The sequence below is a fragment of the Sceloporus undulatus genome, chromosome 1 (genome assembly GCF_019175285.1).
Source record: "Sceloporus undulatus isolate JIND9_A2432 ecotype Alabama chromosome 1, SceUnd_v1.1, whole genome shotgun sequence".
Taxonomy (NCBI): domain Eukaryota; kingdom Metazoa; phylum Chordata; class Lepidosauria; order Squamata; family Phrynosomatidae; genus Sceloporus; species Sceloporus undulatus.
In genome coordinates, this window is record NC_056522.1 from 49,035,630 (window position 1) to 49,059,803 (window position 24,174).

General features: G+C 39.5%; 1 protein-coding gene across 1 annotated transcript in view; it reads right to left on the minus strand.

Moving 5' to 3' along the window:
- Positions 1–24,174, minus strand: part of PLB1 (phospholipase B1) — a 160,715-nt gene that overhangs the window by 121,813 nt on the left and 14,728 nt on the right. The window contains 7 exon segments of the mRNA XM_042438249.1: positions 9,393–9,494; positions 10,224–10,328; positions 11,462–11,495; positions 12,805–12,887; positions 14,449–14,511; positions 22,127–22,201; positions 23,588–23,639. Coding sequence (XP_042294183.1) covers positions 9,393–9,494; positions 10,224–10,328; positions 11,462–11,495; positions 12,805–12,887; positions 14,449–14,511; positions 22,127–22,201; positions 23,588–23,639 — 514 coding nt within the window.

The window sequence follows — 24,174 nt, forward strand, 5'->3', positions numbered from 1 at the left end:
GCTTTATATACCACCTTTCTCCCCAAAAGGGATTCGAGGCCATTTACAAGGACAAACACTTTTTGTTTTAATTATTTAATAATGTGGAAGGTTCACATCTCCAGGTTATACTTCTAGAGATATAACTGAAAGTGTTTGGCCAAAATAGACCAGGCTTCCTGCATTAAATAGACAGCAGTGATGTGCTGATGGATGCAGTCTACAAAGAAATCATCAAGTACATTCACTGCAACCATGCGCCAAGTTTTAATGAGTCAAAGGCAGCAATTGCCTCATTTTTTATTGTTAATGAAATAGGCTGGAATTATCTATAAAAGTAGCTTTTTTTCCTCTGCCAATTTTCTTCCCAAACATGATTGATTCTCACAAACAACCTAAGCTGGCAGTTTGGTTTATTATTATGTAACCTTGTGTATGTACAGTGTCCTTTATAGCTTTGACACAGTCTGGGAAGAAAATAATAAGAAACTTGGGGCCAGCAATATCGTTAGGCAAACAAAGTAAGGTCACTGACTCAACCAATAGAACCCAGGAGGCAGAAGTAGGTGTTCAAGTAGTATGTGTTGTTGTTGTTGTTTTATATAATATATTTATATAAATAAATTTATATACATCTATGTTTATAAATGTATATTAATTTATATTTATATAAATATTTATATTGGGACACAAAGTGGCTTACAAATTACCCAAATGTTCTGGGTCACATAGGCCCATTACAAACGGGCTAGAAAGTACGTGTGGAGCGTGTACTAGGGTTAGAAAGGGGCAGTGCTTCCGCACCCCCTAACCCTTGTGCGCGCTCTGCGCACACAAAATGGCGACGGCCATTCCACACGGCCACCGCCATGAGGACGTCACGGCCGTGCCGCCTCTATACGGGGCAGCACGGAAGTGACGTCCTTGCTCTGCACCAGGGCACTTAGTGCGCCCTTAGCGTGGAGCAGGAAGGAGCTCCGTTTTGGAGCTCCTTCCTGGTTTGGTCCACTGGGCACAGCCTTCACATGGCTGCACCCAGCGGACCAAAGGAGAAAGGGGCCAAGTGGCCCCTTTCTCCTCCTCCCCGCCGCCGCGGGGTGTCCTTGGGGCTTGAAGCCCCAAGGACACCCCTTTCCAGGCTGCAGGGAAGGGGCCTTTTGCTGCTTCCCCGCAGCCTGAAAAGCGGCAGATCGGGGCCTCAGCAGCTGCCGCTCTGAACACTGAGGCCTCGATACCCCGGGGAAAGGGGCGGGTGCAGCCCGCCCCAAACGGGTGGTCTGTAACCCGCCAAAGACTGTCCCATATGTCCTAACTTAACCTGTTGTACTAAAGCAGCAGTGGGCAACTCTGTGGGGACCAGGGGCCAATTTCCCCCCACCCAGACTCTGCCATAGGTTGTACTGATATCCCCACTTTTCTCTGCAGTCCTTCTCAAAATGGCAACAGAAAATGAGTTTCCATCCTGTCCTGCTGCCATTTTGAGAGGGACCGTAGAGTAGTCATTAGACAATGACCATGCTGGTCAGTACTCCAAAACAGTAGCTTTGCCAGAGTTCTGCATGTTACCTGTTCTAAACATTTGCAAAATTTTGCATTTATCAGGTTTGCACTTGATGCTGTACAGATTGAATGCCATTCTGGCCCACATCTGCACCTAACACGTGGTAAAATCCTCCTTAGCTCCTGAACTCCAAACTGTTCCACAGCTTCCCTAGAGCTTTGCTCTCTCTATGATTCATTGTCAGTCCAATAAAAGGAAAACAGACACCAAGGTCTCAAAGATAATTCACAATGCAAAGTGTTTTGGACAAGTCACCTAGAATCTTTTACCCAGCATTGCCAAATCACTTTTAAAGCACCTTAAAGTAAATAAAGATATGTACATATGCATAAACTCAGTATGGTGTAGTGGTTTACGTTGGATTACAACACTGGAGGCCAGGCTTTGAATCCCCACTCAGCCATGGAAACTCATTTGGTGACCTTGGGTAAGTCCCACTCTCTCAGTCTCAGAGGAAAGCAGATACAAACCTCCTCCGAACAAACCTTGCCAAGAAAACCCCATAGTAGGTTCACCTTAGGGTTACCCTAGGTTGGAAATGACTTGAAGGCACACAACAAGAATATCAATAAATGTACAAATATAAAGAACTTGTTTCCTCTAGTCACCACACTGAGTGTGCTACTGACCTTTATCTTGTACTCATTCTCACTGCGATGAACTTGGCTAATTTTGCATTATCTTGTGAAACCTTGTGCTGTTCTGAGTGGGGGAACAGATTCCCCTTGTCAGAGATCCTGATCAGATAAACTTTCCATAAGCTTCTTAGACAATATCTAACATGTTATCTGGCCTTGCAGATATTGCAACCAATAATCAAAAACAGATTTGAGATAAGAAAATTATTCAAGGAAATGATTTAATGCAAACCTCTGATCACATCTTCTGGAAGTAGAAGACTCTGGATATTGGCTCAAAGTAACAGAGCTCTTGACTTTCCTCCTTAAAAGCATATAGGCACTAGAACCCTGGTACAGAATCTCTGGCTGCAGCCTCTTCTGCATGACCTAATCTATTTCTGTTCAAGGTCCCTGAGATACATGGCTCCTCTCAGATATATCCAAAGATTGCAGGGATGAAACATAAAACAAGTTGTTTAGTCAAGAGGAACAAATACATTATACAGAGGGTGGTTTCTTCCATTAGACACAATGAAACAAACACCTCAAGTAACAGACACTCTGAGGTGGCACATTGTCCTGATCCCATCTTTTCTCTTGAAGAAGAGAGCTGTGTATGCCACATGAGTCAGACCTGCACCCCCAAAGTAGACTCATGAAGGATCCTGTGATTCCATTGCCAGTCCAGCTCTATGTGGAATGGAGGTGGTGCCATCTTGTCTTTTGCCACATGCAACAAAATGTTTTGGGCTAGCCTTAGTTACATAATTCTACAGCAAATCCTATGCAAGCTCATGTTAGATTTGGGGCATTCACCTATACAGGCTTACCTGGGTAAAGATACTCTGCACTGTTCAAAAAGTAAAGACATAAGAGCCATACGCTCATGGGCATTTCCCTTGATTACTGTATTTTTATGTGGTTACTTCCATGTATGGATGAACCAGAACTGAACACTACAAAAATCCTATGTCCACATTTACCTCTCGCAAAACACTTTTCAGTGTAATTTGTTTACGCATTTAGTATCACAGCAATAGGTGTAGAGTCATTAGAATTCTTTTCAGACATTGTCCCTTCATTCCTGTTCCCCACCCTCTGCTGTTCAAAAAGCTGGAGAGGGGGAATTAAATTTGCTTCATTCATATAAACTACCCTGTTATTTAGAAACCTGCATAGTCAAAGTTTAGAGCTATGTATAATCGGGTTGTAAATTGCAGGAAGGCATACAGGCATATAGCAGGCTATTGCCATCTAACAAATACAGAAAATAGCTGAGGATTACATAATGTGGCCCTTGGATTGCAGTCATGTTCTTTTGTGTTAATCAGTAAAGTTTTTGTTGTTAATTGTCATGAAGTCAACTTATGGTGACCCTACGAATGAGAGGCTTCCAGGATCACAGGTCACCACAGCCCTGCTCAGATATTGCAAATTCAGGGCCATTGCTTCCTTGATTGAGTCTCGATAGACTAAGTAAAGGAAGACACGTCCCCGAGTCTGCCAGATTTAAATGTGCCCAACAGCGACTGGGTACCTGCAATGGAGGGTGACAGCAGTGGCACCATACCTAACACTAGTTAATATGGAACAAAAGGAGACAACAGTAAACCACTTCTGGTGCTCTTATGATGAAACAATCCAAAATGAATCAATCAATTAGGATTTTATTAATCGAGCCTCACTTTCACCTTGGACTTCCTGCAACTGCATTATTAACGAAGAACAAAAACATACTGGTTTTGGAGCTTTTCTCTACACCTCTCTTCAATAGTGTGATGGGGACTTTTTGTGACATGGACAGTAACAGTGCACTCACTTCCTCATTTCCTGCAACCCTTCCTCCCTGCCCTATGCTCTACCCAGCATACCATTTTAATATTTATTATTTGATTTGTATGGCAATTCTAGAGTTATTTCTTCTTTGGTGGTGGCAGTGGTGTGGGGAGGCTGGCTGTGTCCCTCTGTGTCTGCCAAAGATGAAATTTTAAAAAATGCCAGCCTGCTCTGGAATAACAAGGGGGGAGGACAGAGACATTGACACAAGTGTCTGCCCAATATTGCCATATGAGAAACTTACCATACTTGACAAATGCTACAACAGCACATTTGAGAGCTTATTGATCGGTATTCCCCGTCAATGAAAAGGGATACTCTAGCAATACTCACAATACTCTAACAATAACAAAACAGTGATGACACTGGGCGATAAGTATTGCTGAAGGTGCTATTCTTTATCGTTAATAGCATCTTTAAAGCCTCGTGCAATAATCTTCCTAATCAACCAGTTAAAAGACTTTTGAAAAAACAACAACGTGGAATTCTAGTATTACTGTCAAACCATCCCCAGACTGATACCCACCTTTGTTGGATTACAAATTCCACCATCTCCAATCAGCATGGGTTAACAGATCAATAGATAAAATAAGAGACAGAATGAAAGATTCAACACTTTGTTCTATATTTCAAGCACACACATACCATGCTTTAAATTAAAATCTCAAGTGCACTAACTCAGAATAAGTCCCACGTCCTCTTCAAAGAAGCTGAGCTAATGACCCAATAACTGCTGGTTATCTTATCAGAGCATCTGACCTGCAATAAAAGGAAGGCTGAGACAAGAACTTTGATGTTATCCTAATGAGTCTTTCTGGATAAAAGGGAGAACGATCAGTATAACTTATTGCAGATCCTTCCATCCAAGTCTGTAACCTTGAGTCAAATCTTTAATTCTTCTCTGACCATGCGCAATGTGCATGAAATGAAAATGAAAGGCTTGTGTATGCAAACAAAATAGCTACATAGTTTTTTTGTGGGTTTTTTGGGGCTATGTTCTAGAAGAGTTTATTCCTGATATTTCACCAGCATCTGTGGCTGGCATCTTTTTCATTCTTTGAAGATGCCAGACACAGATGCTGGTGAAATGTCAGGAATAAACTCTTCTAGAACATGGCCATATAGCCTGAAAAAAACCACAAAAAACTATGGATGCTGGTCATGAAAGCCTTCAACTTCACAAAATAGCTACACCTCATTCTGGTGTGTTAACTGCAGCTGCCCCTAACAGCTTATTAAACATCATACCTTCCTGAGCAAACAAAACTGTGTATGATTTTAAAACTAAGCAGGGTTGAGCTTGGCTAGTTGCTAAGTGGAAGACCACTAGGGAAAATACCAGGGTTTCCCAAGTCAGGCCAGGAAAGAATCTGGTCTGAAACCCTGGAGAACCGCTGCCCATTAATGTTGCCAGTATTGGTCTAGAATGGACTAGACTAGAGCTAGAGGCTGAAGGATGTTTAGTGAATGTGTTTTACTATATGACAATAGTGTTTTTAATTGTATTAAATCAATGTTTTCATTGGATTGGTTGTTTAGTGGCTTTCTAACTTTTACACTATACATTGTATTAGCTCATTTTTTTAAAATTTAAACTGTAAGCCACTTTTAATCACATATTGGGGAGAAGGTGGAATACAAGTTAAATTAATCAATTAATACATTAATGGTCTGATTGAATATAAGGCAGCTTCTGACAATTATTCTGGCAGTATTCTATATCATCAAGCCAACTCCCATCTGAAAGGAAGCTACTCATTTTCAAGAATGTTGTTATGTGCCTTTGAGAGACCTTAAAGCAACCCCAAATCTTTTCAAAGTGAAAATGGGAGGTTTCAGTGTCTTCATGTTGCATCTCGAGAAAGAAGTGAATAGTGGAAGGCCTTGGCATGTTCATTCTCGTAGTGTGTCTGACCTAGGCAATACTATGGTAGCTGTACTAATTGTTGAAAATTGTATTTTTGGCGTTTGGTAATAAGAAAATTAGTCAGGGTAATAATTCAAACATCTAGCTTGTATGTGTGTGCACATACATGACTTAGGTTGGCGAAATCCATACCTATTTCTCCACAACTCTAAGGTGACCCTTAACATAATTCAATTCATTCATTCATCAAAATATTTAAAATCCATTCTATATGCAAGTACTAAAGCAACATTCAACAATTTAATCCAATCTGAAACAATTTTAAAATTGTTATTGTCTGCCTTCAGGTTACTGACTTATGGCAACTCTAGGGAAAACTTTTGTGTTTGAGGTGTGCTCGGCAAGATTTCTTCAGGAGAGTTGTCTTTGCTTCCCTCTCAGGCTGAGACAGTGTGACCTGCCCAAGGTCATTTGGTGGGTTTCCATGACTGATAGGGGATTTGAAACTTGGTGTCCAGACTCATAGTCCATTGCTCAAGCCACTATACTAAAATGGGTCTTAGTGCACTCATACACACACACACACAGAGCCATTTTCATTTGTTTCCGAAAAGGTCAGAGATTCTTTTCCATGATAATAGAGATGATAGATTCCCACATCCATTCATCTAATTTGAACAATTATTCTGTACTAATAGCACCTTGGAAATACAATGATCCAAACAAGACAGAGATGCTCTTGGTCAGTCAAAAGTCTGAGCTGTAATAACGATTCATCCTATGCTGGATGGGGTTAAACTCATCCTGAAATATCGCTTGGATGTACTTCTGGACTCAAACCAGAGCCTGCCTATGTATAAGAGTCCTTAATGGAATACATGTGCTGCATTACTTTTTGATTGTTCCTTTTATGATTTTTATATACATATTCTTTATTTCTTTTCTAACAACATTATGGTTTTAAATGAATTTATATTCTTTCAAACTACAGTACAGTCAGCCCTTCTTATACATGGGTTTTTCATACACGGATTCAAGCATCCACGATTTGAAAATGTTCAAAAAAGTATAAATTTCAAATGTCAAACCTTGATATGCCTTGTCTCTCATTTGGAAGAAAGGATAGATAGATAGATAGATAGATAGATAGAGAGAGAGAGAGAGAGAGAGAGAGAGATAGGAAGGTGATCTTATGGTTCTCCTGTTTTATCATCTATACATGGGACTCATAACAACATCTTACAGTGTGAAATCTTCTTTTCCACTGTTTCCAGCCAGCCAGCCATGGCTTGTACTTTCTTTTCTACCATTTGATCTTCCTGTCCCAATACTTAGTCAGCAGTTCGGGGCCACTGTGTGCATTGTGCTTAATGCACTGTTTCAGGGTCCACCACACACACACACACCCCACACACAAGGTCCACTCCCCTTGCATGCAGTTGTCCTTCTGCATGTATTCAGTTCTCCCAACCCTGCTGAAAATTTCCCCTAACAAATGGATAATGATGTTTTGACTACATAAACAACAACACACCTTTACATCAGAAAATGAGGGATTGGCTGTCATGGATGATGTAGGCTAAGTGATAGAGAAGACTGATCATCAGCCTTGGACTGGAGAGAGTCAGGTTCTAATTTCTGTTTAGTCACGCAGTTCTCTGAGTTACCTTTGACTACGCATTATCTCACAAGGACATCATGAAGATTACAAAATAAGATATATCTATGCACACCTCAAAAGAAGGTGATATACAGACAAAAATAGATATGGTGATTATAGAGCAGATATAGCCTATTTCTACTTTCCTAGGACACCATAACCAGGATAATAGAAACCCTAGACATGCTCATTTTCCTAGCTACCATACTTTGCATGAAGGTAAGAGGACACCTTGTAGCTCAACAGATACAAGTGTTCATTAATCATAGACTCACACATGAACCATTCACAGTCACGTGTAAAATTCCCTTCTGCCTTTGTATGTCCTTTTGAGGGGTACTGTGGAGGTTGGTATTCTTTTTGTCCTTTGCGCTGCACCCCCCTGTTCTGGCCTTTCTGTGCATCATGAGAAGTAGGCAGGATCAAAGAAACATCTGGTTATGTTTCTATAGCTAAACACAAAATTATTATATCAGCAATGAGATCTCCAGAGAACCACAATGTATCTCAATGCTGCTGTAATGATTTTGTATCTGACTATAGTCATGCCCACTCCCCATGAGGCACAGAATGGCAATTTGGAGGTTGGGGGAGCTTCGGACACTATATGGTAACTCAAGGAATGGTACATGTCTCAGCCAAGCATAGACCTGGATGTAGAGATGCTACACTATACTGGACCTTATAGGAATGCCAAATATCCTGGACAATATTATTTCATATTTATTTTGTGTCAACAGTGGACTTTATAGTCCATGATGCTTAACTGATACAGTTTAAACCTAACCAAGAAAGCTGTGCTACAGAAACTGTGTACTTGACTGAAACTCTGATATGAGAGTTTAAAAACCAAGTTCAAATGGCTTCAGAACCATTTTGTACTATTTAGCCCAGGCTACATTTTAGGTCAAAACTCTCTGAAGGAAGTTACAATCAAAAGAATTAAAATATGAATAATATTCAGTTATTGTAAAACATCAGTTGGGACTATCTAAAAGTAAATACTACATGTAAGAAGAATTAAAGAAGCATGTAAAAAGAATAAAAACACAAATACAAGAACCTGTAATCATATTAAAACAGCAGTTGAAACAATCTAAAGACTATCATTACACTCCTATAACAATAGTTTGAAAAAGAACAGCAAGAAAAGCCATTAAAACATTCTCCCTTGTACCAAATAAAAAAGCAGCTTGAAAGAAATGTCCCCTCCAAAAAACAAAACATAAAAAGTTTGCTTAAAAGCCAACATTGATGAAGCCACAATATATATATCTTGGGAGGATGTCTCACAAATATGGAACCACCACAAAAAGGCCTTTCTCTAATATCCTTGTCTAGAAATAACCTCAAGCAAGGCTTAGAGAAGAAAACCATTCCACTTGAGATCAAGTGCAAGATACAAGACACAAGAACTATTGGAGAATAGTTGACACAAGATGCAAGAACTTATCTTTTAATTAGAACACATTAAATAGGAAAAGATGAAATAGTTACCAAGTGCTTTGATGAGTGGTGCTAGGATCCATTTATCTGGAAACATCTTGGAACTAAGAGACGTACCTTATGAGAAAAGAAAGCTGAGAGGCAACGAGACTGAAGCGGCTTTTTACTTGCCTCTCCACATGCCCCGTAAGAACTTCCAGTCTCTTCCCAAGGGAGCTGGTCATAAAAGCGTATCTTTTGTTGCATTCAAAAAACTCGTTTGGCAAAAGGCATGCTATTACAAACATTTCCCTTAGGAAGGAGAATGGATGTGTTATGACAACATGTGGAGAGGCAAGGAGAAAGCCACTTCTCTCTCACTGCTTCTCAGCTATCTTTTGTCATGTGATAAGGCTAAAAGAGATCATTTCTTGAGAATCTTACCATATTGTTCCAGATTCCTATGCCAAGTGCAGCCCCGGCTAGCTTCTTCCCTGGGATGGCTATGGGTATCTTTTCTGTGGAATAGTCGTTTTCTTGCCTGTTCTGCAGGAAAAATATTTTTGGAAACTGGATTAAGGTTTGGCATTTATTGGGAAAGCCAAAGGTAAAAGGAAACACCCTAAACCAGACAAAGACTGTTTGTAAATAAATAAATAAAATTTGAGAATAAGAGTAAGGTTAGAGAGGAAGGACACCTTGTGTATTTCTACAGGATTAAGAATAGAATCCATTTTGTGCCGTGGTTAAGCAACATCAGAGTGTGCTCAAGGTGGCAAGTTATTAGTAAGAAAGAACACACAAGCTAGGAGAGGATGTAGGTAGCAGTGAGTGTACTTTTGACTGAGCTTATTAGGTTGCCCACTCCTTTCTTTTGCACTTTAAAGTCATTTTGGAGCAACTGAAGTAAGCTGAAGACAAAGGAGATAGGAAATTTTAACAATAGCTGAAAAAATGGAAGAACAATTGGATTAATTGGGACTATCCCTGCCAATTCTGGACAGTTAGAGCTATGCAATCTTTAAAAATGTTCTGGTTTAAAGTAATAAATGGAACAAAGAGTCTGTTAATTTTTTATCACTGGGGGTTGTCTTGCTTTACTTTGCTTTTGTACATGGAGAAAACATATAGCATTGAAAAAACTGACTTCTTTTGTAGATCAAGTGACACAGCCACTAGTAATCTAGTGTCTCTTTGCAGGGTATGGGATAGTTTGTCCCCCTCACATGAGCATGTGTCAGGCAGGGGGTAGGTGGGAAATAGTTTTATACTCACTATTATAAAAGGCACATTTTCTTCTTGGAGAGATGTCTGAAGAACAACAGTGAAATTGTTTTTCAGTTCATACTTTCTAGATGCCAGAAGCTTTTCCAAAGCATCCTATGCAGAAAGGATAAACAAGCACTTAAGAGGATGAGCTCTGTTCCATAACCACAGAAAATAGAGTACAATGTACAGATTTGTCCATGGTTTAACTGAATTTCCAAGCCTTCTCTAATGCTAATAAACCAGAATAATCAAATTATAGAATCAAAACACAAAAGTAATTCCACCCTTGCAAAATGATGAGAAATGGCCCAGCGGCTCTAAAATGAATTGCATAAGTTGATTTTCTTAGAAAGAATAGAAGCCTGGTAAGGTAATCAGATCTGTCATTAGTCCAACCCATGCCCTTAAGAAATCTAAAATAAAATGACATCCCAGTTAGCTGACAGTATTGTTTATGTTATCTCCTAGACAACCTGCCATGCTATAGTAGCAGAAGCACCTTACTTAATCAAATTAATAATAGAGAACATGTCAGGTGTAGTAGGATTGTATACTCTTTAATATGAGGTTTCTAAAAAGATTTAGAAATTTTAGGCTTCCTAGTTTCAACAAGATAGCTTTTAATGAAAGAGTAGGAGTTTCACTTAAACTTGAGCATAACCACCAGGCAGCTGGGAACATTGGTAATGCACAGTACCTGAGCACAAGAAGACATTGTAACTCAAACGAGAAAGATGTTACCCCAAGGTCTAAATAAAACTATTTTAGAACTTGTATTCTGGAGTTGTTTCTTGGAATCAGTATACACAGGCTTGATCCCTGCTTTGAGTTGCCTGACTCCTCCCAGCTGCTTTCATTTGAGCTAATAAAATTCCCCTATTTAAATATTAATTGTGGGCGCCCTCCCAGGACCGTTGTATTTTGGATATCATCAGGAACCAGAATGGTCAAATTGTAGACACTGGGGGCAGGACATATGTCTTCACTGACCAAAAGCAGCATTACCCAATGAAGCATTTGAAGGGCCTAGCTTACTGCTATTCACACTTGGGAAAGTGCTTAAAGTACTGAAATAGCAGAGGGCTGCAGCCTGAGTTCAACTGACTGCCTGTCATCACACTTTATTTTAATGTAATGTACCATTGCTGATTATCACAGGGTAGTTTGTGTCTCTTTGGACTGCAGAGCTCTGAATCTGTTCTCCATAGTCAGGGCCAAGTGATGTCACTGAATATGTTACTCACCAGATAGGACCATCTCCATACAGTTTCATTTAGTCTGTGAAAATCATTGAAATAAATGCAGAGTTTAAGAAGAATATTGCTAGAAAATGCCAAAAGCAAAAGAAATAATCTTAAGAAAATACAAATGAAGTAAATAAAAATAAATAAATAAATTCTTCAGTCACATAAATAATCTGTAAAAAACTGGAAGAGCAAATGCTTTTGTTGTGGTTCTCACAAGTTTTAGAAACTGAAAATAGTTTGCTACCGTTATTGAAACCTTGGCACTTCTTGATAACACAATACATCAGCTAATAAAAATGATCCAACAGATAAACATATTTCCATTAATAGATCTTTACAATCTAGAACAGAGTCCAATTGTAATTCAAACTGTCACATTCTGAAACAATGATGTCCATCTATTATGATAATTTTCCCATCCAAAGAAGTGCCCAGCCAGACACTACCAAATTAAACACTGTCCTGAATCCTATCAGTTACACTTAATTAAAGAAGACCCACTGAAGCATTTATTGACTGCTGAGTCAACATGTAGGTAAATCCTAACTATTCAATAGGTCCGTTGTAGGCTGCTGCCACACTACACAATTAATGCAAAATTAATGTGATACCACATTGACTGCCATGGCTAAATGTTATGGAATTCTGGGACTGGTAGTTTTGTGAGATATTTAGCCTTCACTGTCAGACCACTTTGGTGCCAGAACAAACTCTAAATCTTTCTTTCTTTTAATTTAAACTACAGTATATAACTATACAACTAATTGAGACACTTCTTAGTGAGATACTTAAGGCATTTTCTCGACAACTGTTTTTCAGACATAACTGTGACCTTGTTCTTAACTTCTTCAATGTGAATTACATTTCCCTGGTTTCCTGTTTTTCTGTTGACTTTAACTTTTCCTTCAGGAACTGTTCAAACTTTCCTGAATCAAATATTCCACTGGATGGATGGTATAGTGTATCCTTTGCTATAGTGTATCAGTGAAATTGCAGTTTTGCACTATAACTCTCTTAGATTTTTTTTTCAAAGAAGGAAAGAAGGATAGAGGAGGGAGAGCCCTGAGCTTGGCAAATTGGCCTGAACAGGGTCAATATACAGCAACTGTTCATCATTTTCAATGTATAGAGGACAGACTATTCTGGAAGTTATGATCTTTTGAACTGGCTTAGGTTCAGCAAATTAGAGTGAAACCTTTCAGAAACACAACGAAGATTACTATTGATTTACTATATAGTACAGGAATCTTTTTATATCCTTGTCACAACCTGTCTCAGAAGAAAAATGAACAATCTGTCCCTGAGGATCCAAGAAGAAACTCTCAGACCATTTTATTTACCTGGTGTGATTCAAATCAGTGTGTGGAAGAGATGAGAATGTGAGTAGAGTAGAATCCACTAGATTTACAAACGCCTTGGGAACCTGGGGGGAAAAATTAAATTAGCATACATCTCAACATGTAATTTGTTAACTGTGACATGACTGTTATGTGTAATTCTTGACATTCCAAACTCTTTTAACCTCAGACACTTGCTCGCCATCTCTGCTCATTCTCAAATCCCTGTGTGCATGCAGGAAGCACTGAGCTTTAGCCACTTTTTGTTTCACTGAGGTTATAGTTTTATTATAGCTTACAAGGCACTTGTCTTGAGAACATGAAAACTGCTTCAGCAGAGGAGCTCAAGGTCCATCTAGCCCAATTGTCTTGATAGAAATTAAAGGTAAATCACAAGCTCCTAGTCCGTTAAGGGTTCTGTTTGTTGCTTATGGTGTATTTTTGTAATTAGTTTATTACCCCCTAAACGATATTTTCCCCATCCAAGATAGTTAGATTACATCTCCCAGAACCACCCAGCAAGTACGGCAATGTGACTGTTGAGTTGATCTGTATAGCAATAGTTCCCAAACTTTAGACCAGAGGTTTTGGACTTCAGCTTCCACAATTCATGACTATTGACCAAGCTGCCTCAGGCTTCTGGGAGTTGCGGTCCTAAAACCTGGAGAACCAAAGTTTGGGAACCAATGAATGGGATTGCCTTCCACATCTTACAATAAATTTAGCACTCTCCTTTATAGCTTGGAAAAATTAAAATTACAGACTAATACAAACACGAAATTTAACTATTCAAGGTAGACCATAAAGCAAGATAAAAAACCCCAAGGATATAGTGCATGAGCATAAACATATGTGTGTATTTATGAACATACTGCAAATGCATTTTAAGCTACTTGTGTGAAGCAAGCACATAAATGTTGGGCATCCCCATGATATAGTCCCATGGATTTTGCATGGTAGTATATGGTGAAGTAACATAAACAGCCATCGTTTCTAGGCTAGACTACAGAAAAAGACAACAGTGACACATGCATGCAAACAATAGACAAAGATATGGGGTAGAATCTAGATTGGAACAAAAGCATGGTCCCATTCATTTTATTTCAGACCCTTCCCCTCCATACATGATACCAGTACTTGAGAACATTACTTTGTTTGACAACTCCCAGAATGCTTCAGTGAACATGAATGCTGGGAGTTATTGTCAAGAAATGAAACTATTCCAAGCTCTGATACACACGTAATTAGCAGTTGCTTTAGAGCTGCATATATCATTCAACATGCAGAAACAGAGGCAAGCAACTCAGAGAGTTTTCTCAGGCTTTTGTATAGCTGGTACTTTAGATTCTAGAAAGACATGATATTTCAAGCTCTGTTGCTTTTTACTTTGCAGTGCTTCAGTGAATGGGGATTTAGTTTTGTTATTTGTTTATAGATTTTAATGAATTTAAAAGCTATTGTGTCTTGCATATGAAATATTGTATACTTTATTGTTGTAGGTTTTTCGTTTGGTTTTCACTGTATTGTAAGCCACTCTAGCAAAGAAATTATAGAAATGCCTTAAATACATTGTATACATTAATCAAGCCAGTTAATACATTTCTGTTAAGTCTTGCAAAGCTGTTAAATCTGACAAATAGTTCTTACTTGTTTGTGCAGATAATCCAAAATGCTTTCAAGTTTTTTAATGCTGTCAGTGTAGGAGGCCACCTGTTGAAAGTGAAAGAATTCATGTCAGAAAATTGGTGAAGAGGTGGTCATTCCTTTTTATACTATTTTTTTTTTTGGGGTGGGGGGTGGGTAGCCTATATTATTTTTGTTGTTATGTGTCTTCGTGTCAGTTCTGAATTATGGTAACTTTATAGTTTTTTCTTGGCAAGATAGATTCAGAGGAGGTTTGCCATTGCCTTTCTCTTACTCTGAGTGTGACTGTGACAAGGTCACCCAGAGGGTTTCCATGACTAAGATTTGAACCTTGGCCTCCAGACTCCTAATCCAATGTTCAGACCACTGCCATTCTGGCTTTCTTTATCTAGCCCCTCACAAAACTAAAACAAATTATTATTACACTGGCAGAGATTTGTCATTGCCTTCCTTTGACTCTGAATGTGACCTGCTCAAGGTAATCCATTGGTTTTCCATGACTAAGCAGGATTTGAACCTTGGTGTCCCAAAGTCCAATGTTCAAACCACTACACCATGCTGGCGTTCTCACAAAACTAACATGAGTTTTTATTTCACCATGCCTTCCCCGATGTCCCTTGTTAATGTGATCCTTCCCCTATAATGTGCAATATCTTCAAGTATTTTAGCTGGCCTGGTCTTGTTTTAGTGGTTTTAATGTGTAATGTTTTAGTGGTTTTAACTATGTATTGTATATTGTTTATTGTATTTTGTGTTGCTCTGTGTATTGATTTTTTTGTACACCGCTATGATCTAATTGGAATAGCGGTTTATAAATAAAATGTATTATTATTATTATTATTATTATTATTATTATTACCTCACCTACAAAATGAATTGAAAAGAGTATGTGAATTCTTCACTTTGGAGTTTATCAGATGGAAGGGATTTCTCTTAAATTCGAATGAAAAGAAAGTGGGGCCAGAACGCATTCACTTAAAGTCACTAGTTTAGCGCAATTACATGAATGCACATTGCTTTTGAACTGGCTTCTCATTGCCCGAAAATAGCATGCCATTGCCCGAATTTACGTGTGGCAGTCTATCACGCAATAAAGTGAAACCACATGATTGCATTTGGACTGACTTCTCATTGCCCGAATTTGCGTGTAGTGGGTTATCATGCAATAACGTTAAACCCCATGATTGCGTTCAGATTGCCATTGGATTATACTTCCAATTTCCCTTGTCTGATAAACTCCTTAGTACAAAGGTGGGCAGATTGTGACATGGATCTCCTGGCCCTGCTTTTGTGGCCTCGGAAGACTTCCATGAATCCTACCACCCCCATTTTTTCCTAAAAAATATTTTTGCCATGATCTGGGGGCAATTTTTGCCTGAAAAAAATGCACAGAAAATGGCCCAAACATATGAAAGCATGCAAAAACACCCCAACCATCCAGAACCCTCCACTGCTCCCAATACCTCTGTTCTCCACTGCAGTCCCTCCCAAAATGGTGAGAACATTACTTCTAGGTGCGATTTTGAGAAGACAATGTTGGGTTTCTAGGTTGAAACTGACCTCGTCTCTCACATAGTTGCCCACCCATGATTTAGTACTATGTTCCTGCCATACGTCAACAGGCAATTTGAACACACATACACCCATCTACCCTGATTTTGTTGACAAAGAGTGTGATGTACTGGCTGACCTAAGTTGGGAAATCAAAGCCTTGGTGCAAAAACAGAAAGCTTTATTTGGAAAACTAAAGTTTTCCAGTCTTTGAAAGTTTATTCCTTTTTTCTGAAAAAAAGGGAGGGAGGGCAAAATTATAGGAGCCGAAGTCCAAAACTTTTATAATAATAATAATAATATAATAAAAGTTTATTTTATACCCCGCTTTTCCAATGTGATCAAAGTGGCATAAACTTTAATCCCCCCCCCACACACACTTTCTCCAATTCATATAGGAATGCACTAAATTTCATGTTCATGGAACTTCATGTCCAGTGAATATATGATAGAGCAGATGAATAGGAATGCATAGAGTTCAAGCAGTGCTATCTAGGACTCATCCTCTTGTTCCTCCTTTGGTGCCTTGAGCCAGATTGCCCTAGGGACAGAGATGGCCCATCTGGCTCCAGAGGCTTCAGAGACTATATGTGTGTGTCAATTTATGGTGAGCTTGTAAATTTCCTATGGTTTTCTTAGGCAAGTAATTGTCAAAGGTGATTTTGCCAGTTCCTTCTCTGAAAGCTAGCCTACAGCAGCTGGTATTCCCTGGTGGTCCCCATTCAGGTACAAGCCAGGGCTGACTGATCGTGCATAGCTTTCAAGATCCAGATGTTGTTGGACTCCAGCCCCCAGCAATCTTCAACAGTGGATACACTAGCTAGGGACTGCTGGAACTTGCAGTCCAGTAATAGCTGGGCTCAATAACTCCTCTGAGTTCAACACATTATAGTATGTGCTGAAGAGAGCAGCGGGGAGAGAGAGAAAGAATTAGAGGTTAGAAAATTTTAGACTACAGCTCCCATGATACCCCTTCCAGTTATAGGACTCAGCTTGTCTTCTTCAGTCTATCTTCCTCATGAACTATACCAAGCTACCTCCACATCCCCCTCCCCAATTACATTTTCTGTTTTAGCTTTGACAAATTTGAAGCCAGCCATTGCAAAAACAACAGCAACACACAATTTCAACACCTCACTGGCAAGCTTCCTATGTTGCTGGCTAGACTTGTCCAATGAGAAGATGCACAGACTCCTGCACCTCTGCTGTTTAATTGCAATGATGCAATACAACAATAAAACTTTCAGAACAATGAATTTCAAAAGGAATTTCCTGCCCCAATTGGAACGGGTGAGCTCTGCCCCTTGTTAGGGATGAGACATTGTCATTCTCTCACACTTTTGATGTAGAGAGAACAGCAATTTTATTTCTTGTCATTGTTCAGACACAAGAAGAATTATTTAGCAATTTCACATCCCTATATCATCACTTTTTTAAGCTTTAGTCATTGGTTTTGCCCATTGCTTTGGAGTTTAGTTTTCTGACAAGCTTTATACCTTTATGGCATGTTATAAAGCAGTGGTTCCCAAAGCCTTTGAGGTTACCACCCCCTTTCCTCCTGGCTGACAACCCTGGCGTCCCCCAATGTACAGAGGAAGGTGCCAGTGGGCATTCCTCTCTCTTCCCCCTGTGGGGTCTTGCACCCCTAACCCTCATGAAAGTGGAGGGACTACTGTAAGAGGAAAGGATCCTCCCTTTTTTTTTTACAAACCCACACATGCAAACATTGCTATGTGAAGGCGGGGGGAGCTGGAGGGAAGGGTAGCTCCAGTTCCAAGCAAAAAAAAGTTCCACCATGCATACAGCATCACCACACACTTAATAGGACACAAGAAAGCCTCCTCACTGCTCCAAGCCTCTGTTTGCCACATTTCCCTTCCTGCCTCTGGGCTCTGGGTTGGGGGACTTTATCACATGGGGGCCTTACTATGAATCTTCATTCAAATGTCATAGATCATTTAAAAAGTGTGATCGGCGTTCACATGCCCCCGCGCTTCTCCCATCAGTGAATTGTCAGAGACACATCCCTGATCACTTCTTCCATGACCAAAGTGTCATGAAGCGCATAATAGAAGATCCTGTTATTACCAAAGAGTGGCTCCAAGGACACTTTGGTCACAGAAGCAGCAAGCGGGGATGCATCCATGATGATTCCCTGATGGGAGAAGTGTATAGGCATGTGAATCTCGATTGTACTTTTAAAATGATTTATGATGTTTGCATGGCAATTTATTCGTGGTAAGCCCTCCGTGTGATACAGTAGAGGCACACCTGTGCAGTACCACCAAGAGCCTCAAGGGTGGGACCTTCATAAGTTTTTTCAAGGTTTCATTCCTGGCTGCTTTCAGGAAAGACATGGTGCTTGAACTGGCTGGGAGAGTTTTCAGTCAGGGACTTGCACAGTTTTTCAGCAGCAATGGCAACCCTACTTGCAACCCTATCCCACAATTCTCTGCCACCCCTTTTTTCCCTTTCAGCACCCCCCAGTGCTCTTTTCCCCCTCAGTGCCCCCCTGGAACTTTCCAACGCCACCCCGGAGTGTAGCTTTGGTGTGGCTTCTAGCCTCTTAGGACGCATGCATCTTTTAAACAGCATACCTCCAAAGTGACTTGAAGCAGCTTTATTTTGGCCTGTCTGTTCGGGCCCTAATTGAGTGCAAATTACTTTTGCACTGGAAACTTAGATTTCAAACTGAGGACAAAGGAGGAAAGCAAAAAGAGGAGAGAGAAACTGAGATGGAAAAAGCTGAAGAAACAGCTGAAAAGGTGGGACAGTAGAGGATGAATTGGGACTGTCTCTGTCAAATTAGGACAGTTGTAGGTTATGCTGTACAGATTGCGACCAATCCTTATCTCTTGCATTCAGCCAGAATATACATGCCAGTTTATAAAAGTAAAACTAACCTTCCCTGGTTCTTTTTTATTTGAACTTTTCTTTGTAACTACAAGTAAAGCAGGTTCTTCCTGATTTTTCTGGAAGGACCGTTCCATGGCAAATTGTTAAAGATTGTATTCTTAGGCATTTTACAGAAACAGGGGTGAGGGATAACTGTTCCTTTTAAACTATTTTTCCACAGTTACCACCTTTCCAGACTTCAAACAAAGCAATTTTTGCAGAGTTGATTAAAGCCCCAAGGAGAAAACATTGCATAGCTTATCATCTAGGATTTGAAAAAATAATAATGCATACAGTATAGTACAGTACCAACACCAAAGAGCAACAAAAAAAGAAGGCGAGAAAGAGGGAAAACAGTTTTGTTCTTTGAAAGGATTTTATGGACTAAGTATAAAAACTTGATGTAGTACTACTGGCAGGGAGAAAAATCAGACCAGAGGCAAAAGAAATGGCATGCCTTCACTTGGTTTGAACTACATTTAAAAATGTGTATGTTTGAGGTTGATTAAAAGTGAGGAAAAAGCAGAAATGTTTAAAGACCAAGTGTAAAGTAAAAGACTTTCCTTCAAAACTCTAAATATTTAGTACAATACAGGACAGGAAAGCATACAGAAATTAAATACAGGTGGATACCCTCCAATTTTTCACAGACTAAGACTGGGCCATAGCCAAGCAACATCACAGCATGATCCTAAAAAAGTCTGATGTAGGGCTGGGTTTCCTTTAATTTGGGGGTCATTTAGACATCATTTTTTAAGTGCAATGAAGTGAATAATCCAACTCATGCATTCTGGGTTTTTTATTCACACTATTTTTTTATATTGGAGTCACATCTTTGTGCATCATTCCATGCTCTGTTGCTCAGACATGCTTGCCAGCCCTGATCTTCCCAACCAAGGGTGCCAGAGACCCCTGTCAGAAACTTTCCAGAGCTGGATGTCTCATGGTGGTGGCAGTGGCAGCAAGGTCTCCCACTTCTTCCAGCTACCAAGAGAAGGTGGCGAGGGAGAATGAGAGAGGGCAAGTCCTCCTCTTTCCATCACCAGAGGAGAAAGACACAGCAGGGTTTGGAGAGTTTAATCCCAGTCTATTCTCATTGGTTATTCAAACTGCTGATGATGCAACTCTTTTTTTAAATTCGGAAAACATCGAGTACCGATTTTCTTGGGTAAAGTGGGATTTTTTTGGCAGCCCTCCCCAAACTTAATCAGGTGCATTCAAGATGCATGCAAACAACAGAGATTCAACCCAGATTCATCCTGGATTATTTTCACTATCTGAGTAACTCCTTAGGCTGAGTGATTGTTTTAGAGTGGGTTGGTGTTGACCTGAGTGAGATTTCAGGAGACTCACGAGAAAGGTTTGTCTGAAAAGGTGTCCTGGGTCTCCTGAACTGTCACTTACATTATATAACACATTACTCTGAAAGGTAATAAGAGCATAACAAAATTCTTTCTGTGAAATATTGTTGTTGTTATTGTAAACGGTAGGGTTTATTAGTTATTTTTCAACATTTTTTAATCATTTGCCCATTTTTTGCCAAATTTTCTAACTTTGAAAATAGTTTTGTAAAAAAAAAAAAGATCCCCTAAATACAACACTTTAGTAATGAATTCCTATTTCCAAATAGTTAATAATAACACACTAGTATCACACCCACCTCCATTTCACAGATGAAAGCTGGGACACGTGTAACTAAGCAATATCAAAACGTGGTCAAGATGACAAAAATCAGGGAAAACACCAGGCTAGAAAAAGATGTAGCAGTTTGCTTTTGCCTATGTCTACTGAGAAGGACAAGATTCCTTCCCCTCCTCCCTGACCCCCCTACAGTTAATTAAGTGTGAATACTTCTAAACCTCAAACTCAGTGATGCAACATCTGAAGAAAGGAGTCTTTTACACAGTGAAAAGTGATGGGAGCATAGTGGGATGCTCCCATCAATATTGCACAATTGCTTGAAGATTACCAATTGACGTTGTGTGACGTCATTTGATAATCTTCAAGCAATTGCATGATAGTGACAGGAGCATCCTGCTATGCTCCCGTCACTTTTTGCCATGTGAAAGAGTCCTAAGATAAGGAAAAGGGGGAAGTGGGAGGAGCAAAGAGACAATAGGAACATTTTTAAAGATGCTGAAAAAGTAGGACGAGAGAGGGTAAATACATAGGCTATGAATGGGGGCTAAGCCACCTTCATATTAAAATAAGCTGACAATATGTCCATGGAGGTGACATCTGTAAAATATGAATTGATCTGGCTAAAACAGTAGAATCTTCTGACTACTGAATGACATATATTGAATGATGTCCAACCTTGGATTATGAGTTTTTTTAGCTACCATATTAATGCCTTTAAAGTTAATAACCAGCATTTTGAATTCAATCCAACAACAGACCAACAATCAGAAGGTCATGCCATCCCCTTATGTGGCACTGATCAAGAACTTTGCAGTAACATTCTGCAAAAGCTCAATTTTCTAAGTAGTCTTCAAAGGCCACACCACAGACAGCAATTATTCTTGACCACAGTGGTTCATGCCTTTATTACTCCCAAGTAGACCACTGCAATGTGCCGTGTGGACCTGCCCTTGACAACTTTGTGGAAGTCACATCTAGAGAAAATGCAGCAGGCAGACTGTTGTTGGGCATGTGCACTAGACAGCATAGATTATTGTTGTGGCACCAACAACACTGTTCCTGAGCTCAATCAAAGGTACTGGTTTCACCTACAAAGCCCCAAATGATAGCATGCTCTGATGGTTTCCCACCCATTTTATGAATTTCCCCCCTTTGTAAAAGGTTAAAATGCTTTCACTAAGGTTTAGTTACTGTCAGAAATTGCTTTGAGCTAAAATATGTTGGTAATTTTGAGCTCACCACTGGCATACACCTCTCTAAAGTGTATTTCAGACTTTGGTATGAATGAAGTTCCCCACTACTGTGCTATACTGTAACTGCTGTTAATTTGATTTTGGCTATTTACATATATTTATATCCCATTTTAGGAAACTGGGAAGCCAAGAAGTAAGTGAAGGCATGATGTTAGACATCTTTTAAAGGGAAGACACAGGAAAGACGACTGTGTCTGTCTGTCTGTGTATCTGTCTGTCTAAATGTCTTGTTTTAGGAAAACAAGATCTATCCTCAATAATTTTAAATGCCCACAATTTCATCTACACTTTACAAACCAATTCTTTAATCCATTTGGCAAGTCAAATCATGAGCCTCTTACCTGAGAGACAGAAGAACGGAAAGGACATGGGTGGAAAACTGTTATTAGCTTCCAATCATTTTGGTAATCTGTCGACTAGGGGGAAAGAGCACAAGGGAGAGCAGTTGTCACATTGCAAATTAATGAGGGGACAAGAATCAAGTTGTGCATCTCCTTCCTCACTTCAACAGTCCCCAGTATTTTAGATTTGCCAGTCATTTGCCCCAAACAATATTATTCTATGCCGTTTCCCTAATTAGAAAAGCCTAGTGCCCTGACAGGAGCACAGTGGCATCTCATTCTTTCCCATAAACACCACTGATAGTAAGAATACCAAGTTCAAATTGAGTGTGTCAGCAGTATTAACACTGAATAGCATAAGCCTCTCTTGAGAGATGGGGACATCACATCGTTGTCAGATCTTTAGTGAATAAGCTGGCAAACGGCTGGTGCTTTGAGCTTCAAGACCAACTGCCAGGCAAGCAAGTATAAAGGTCATATCTCCCTAAATCTACCTCTGAACAAGACTACTCTATTCCTAGGTCATGTGTGGTGCTTCTAATGTAATGTGCAGTGCTTCTGATGTTGTTCAATCATGCTCTCATCAGCATATCATGGGTTACATGTTCCTGTACTCTGACCTAGACCTTGACCAGAAAACAAGAATCAGAGCTTGGAAATAATTCTACAAATTACTTACAAATAATGACATACTTGTAATTAATTATTCTGTAATAACTAAGGCAGTTGCTGTTGTTGTGTGCCTTCATGACCCTAAGGTGACCCGATAAAGGGGTTTTCTCGGGTTGAGAATGTGTGACACACCTAAGGTCACCCAATGGGTTTCCATGGCCAAATGGGGAATCAAGCCCTGATCTCCAGAGTTGTAGTCAGATACTAAAACTGCTACACCACACTGACTCCCAACTAAGGCACGACTAACTTATATTGTGATTGTAACATAACAGGGGTTAGTCTAATTTGATATAAAACTGCAACTGTGCTACTTTAATAGTTAGGTGTATATGCACTCACTACTGGGAATTGTTCTTTACCACAGGCTAGAGGCTTATATCATTATGATTTTACCCCCATATGACTAAATGTAATAATTTTAGTTAGATTTGAAGAATTAAAAAGCAGACAGAAAACAAAAGGAAAGAGGTACTCTTTAAAAGGGTAGCTCACTACTTCCGGGGACTTTGGAGCTGTAAGAACAGCTAATTACATGTAAATAGTTTTTAATGCTCTTGTCAGAATTGTTGTTTTTATATCAGAAACTGACAACCCTAAGTTATGTATAGAATAAGCAAGAATAGGAAAAAATGCCAGTTTCTTTTATGTTCCATGGGTCTTGAGAAAAACTCCGCTCTGGCATGTGCATTAGTGAGGTGTGTGACAGTTCACAATTCATGAGGCTGGTACAAACTTTAATTTTCGAGGCCAGAATTTGTCATAATTCTATAGTGTTTAAACACATACCTGGTTCTTTTTCATACTCTTCACAATTTCTTTAGCTTGACTGAAGAGATGTCTGTACACAAGCAGGAAAAGAAAATTGTCAAACGGATGTCATCTTTCTTTGCATGCACAAAGATGAAATTCCTGCTATATTAAAATCCATAATAACCCATTCTCCTGAATTGTTTCTGCCAAACCATCCTGTTTTAAATCTTAAAGAGCCTTTGCTGAACTGAATTTTTTTTTTTTTTGAAATCTCAGAGGCCTCCAGGGAAAGGGGACCAGCAGAACATCCTTTTCATAGGGGTAGGAATTTGGTTCTCTGTAGAAGCTATTGCCACTGTCCATAACTAGCCAAAAACAAAATAAATTATGCAAATATTCATTATGTAATTGGAATCCTGATTTTATTCCCTGTGGAATTTAGGTACCATTGACAGAATTTGCTATTACAGAATTTGCTAACATTAAAAAGTATGCATTTAGAAGCTTGGAAAAGTTACTTTTTGGACTACAGGTTCAAGAAGCCCACAAACATGGTGAGAAGCCATGCTGACTAGAAGATTATTGTAGTCCAAACACAACTTTGTTGCTATGCGCCTTCAAGC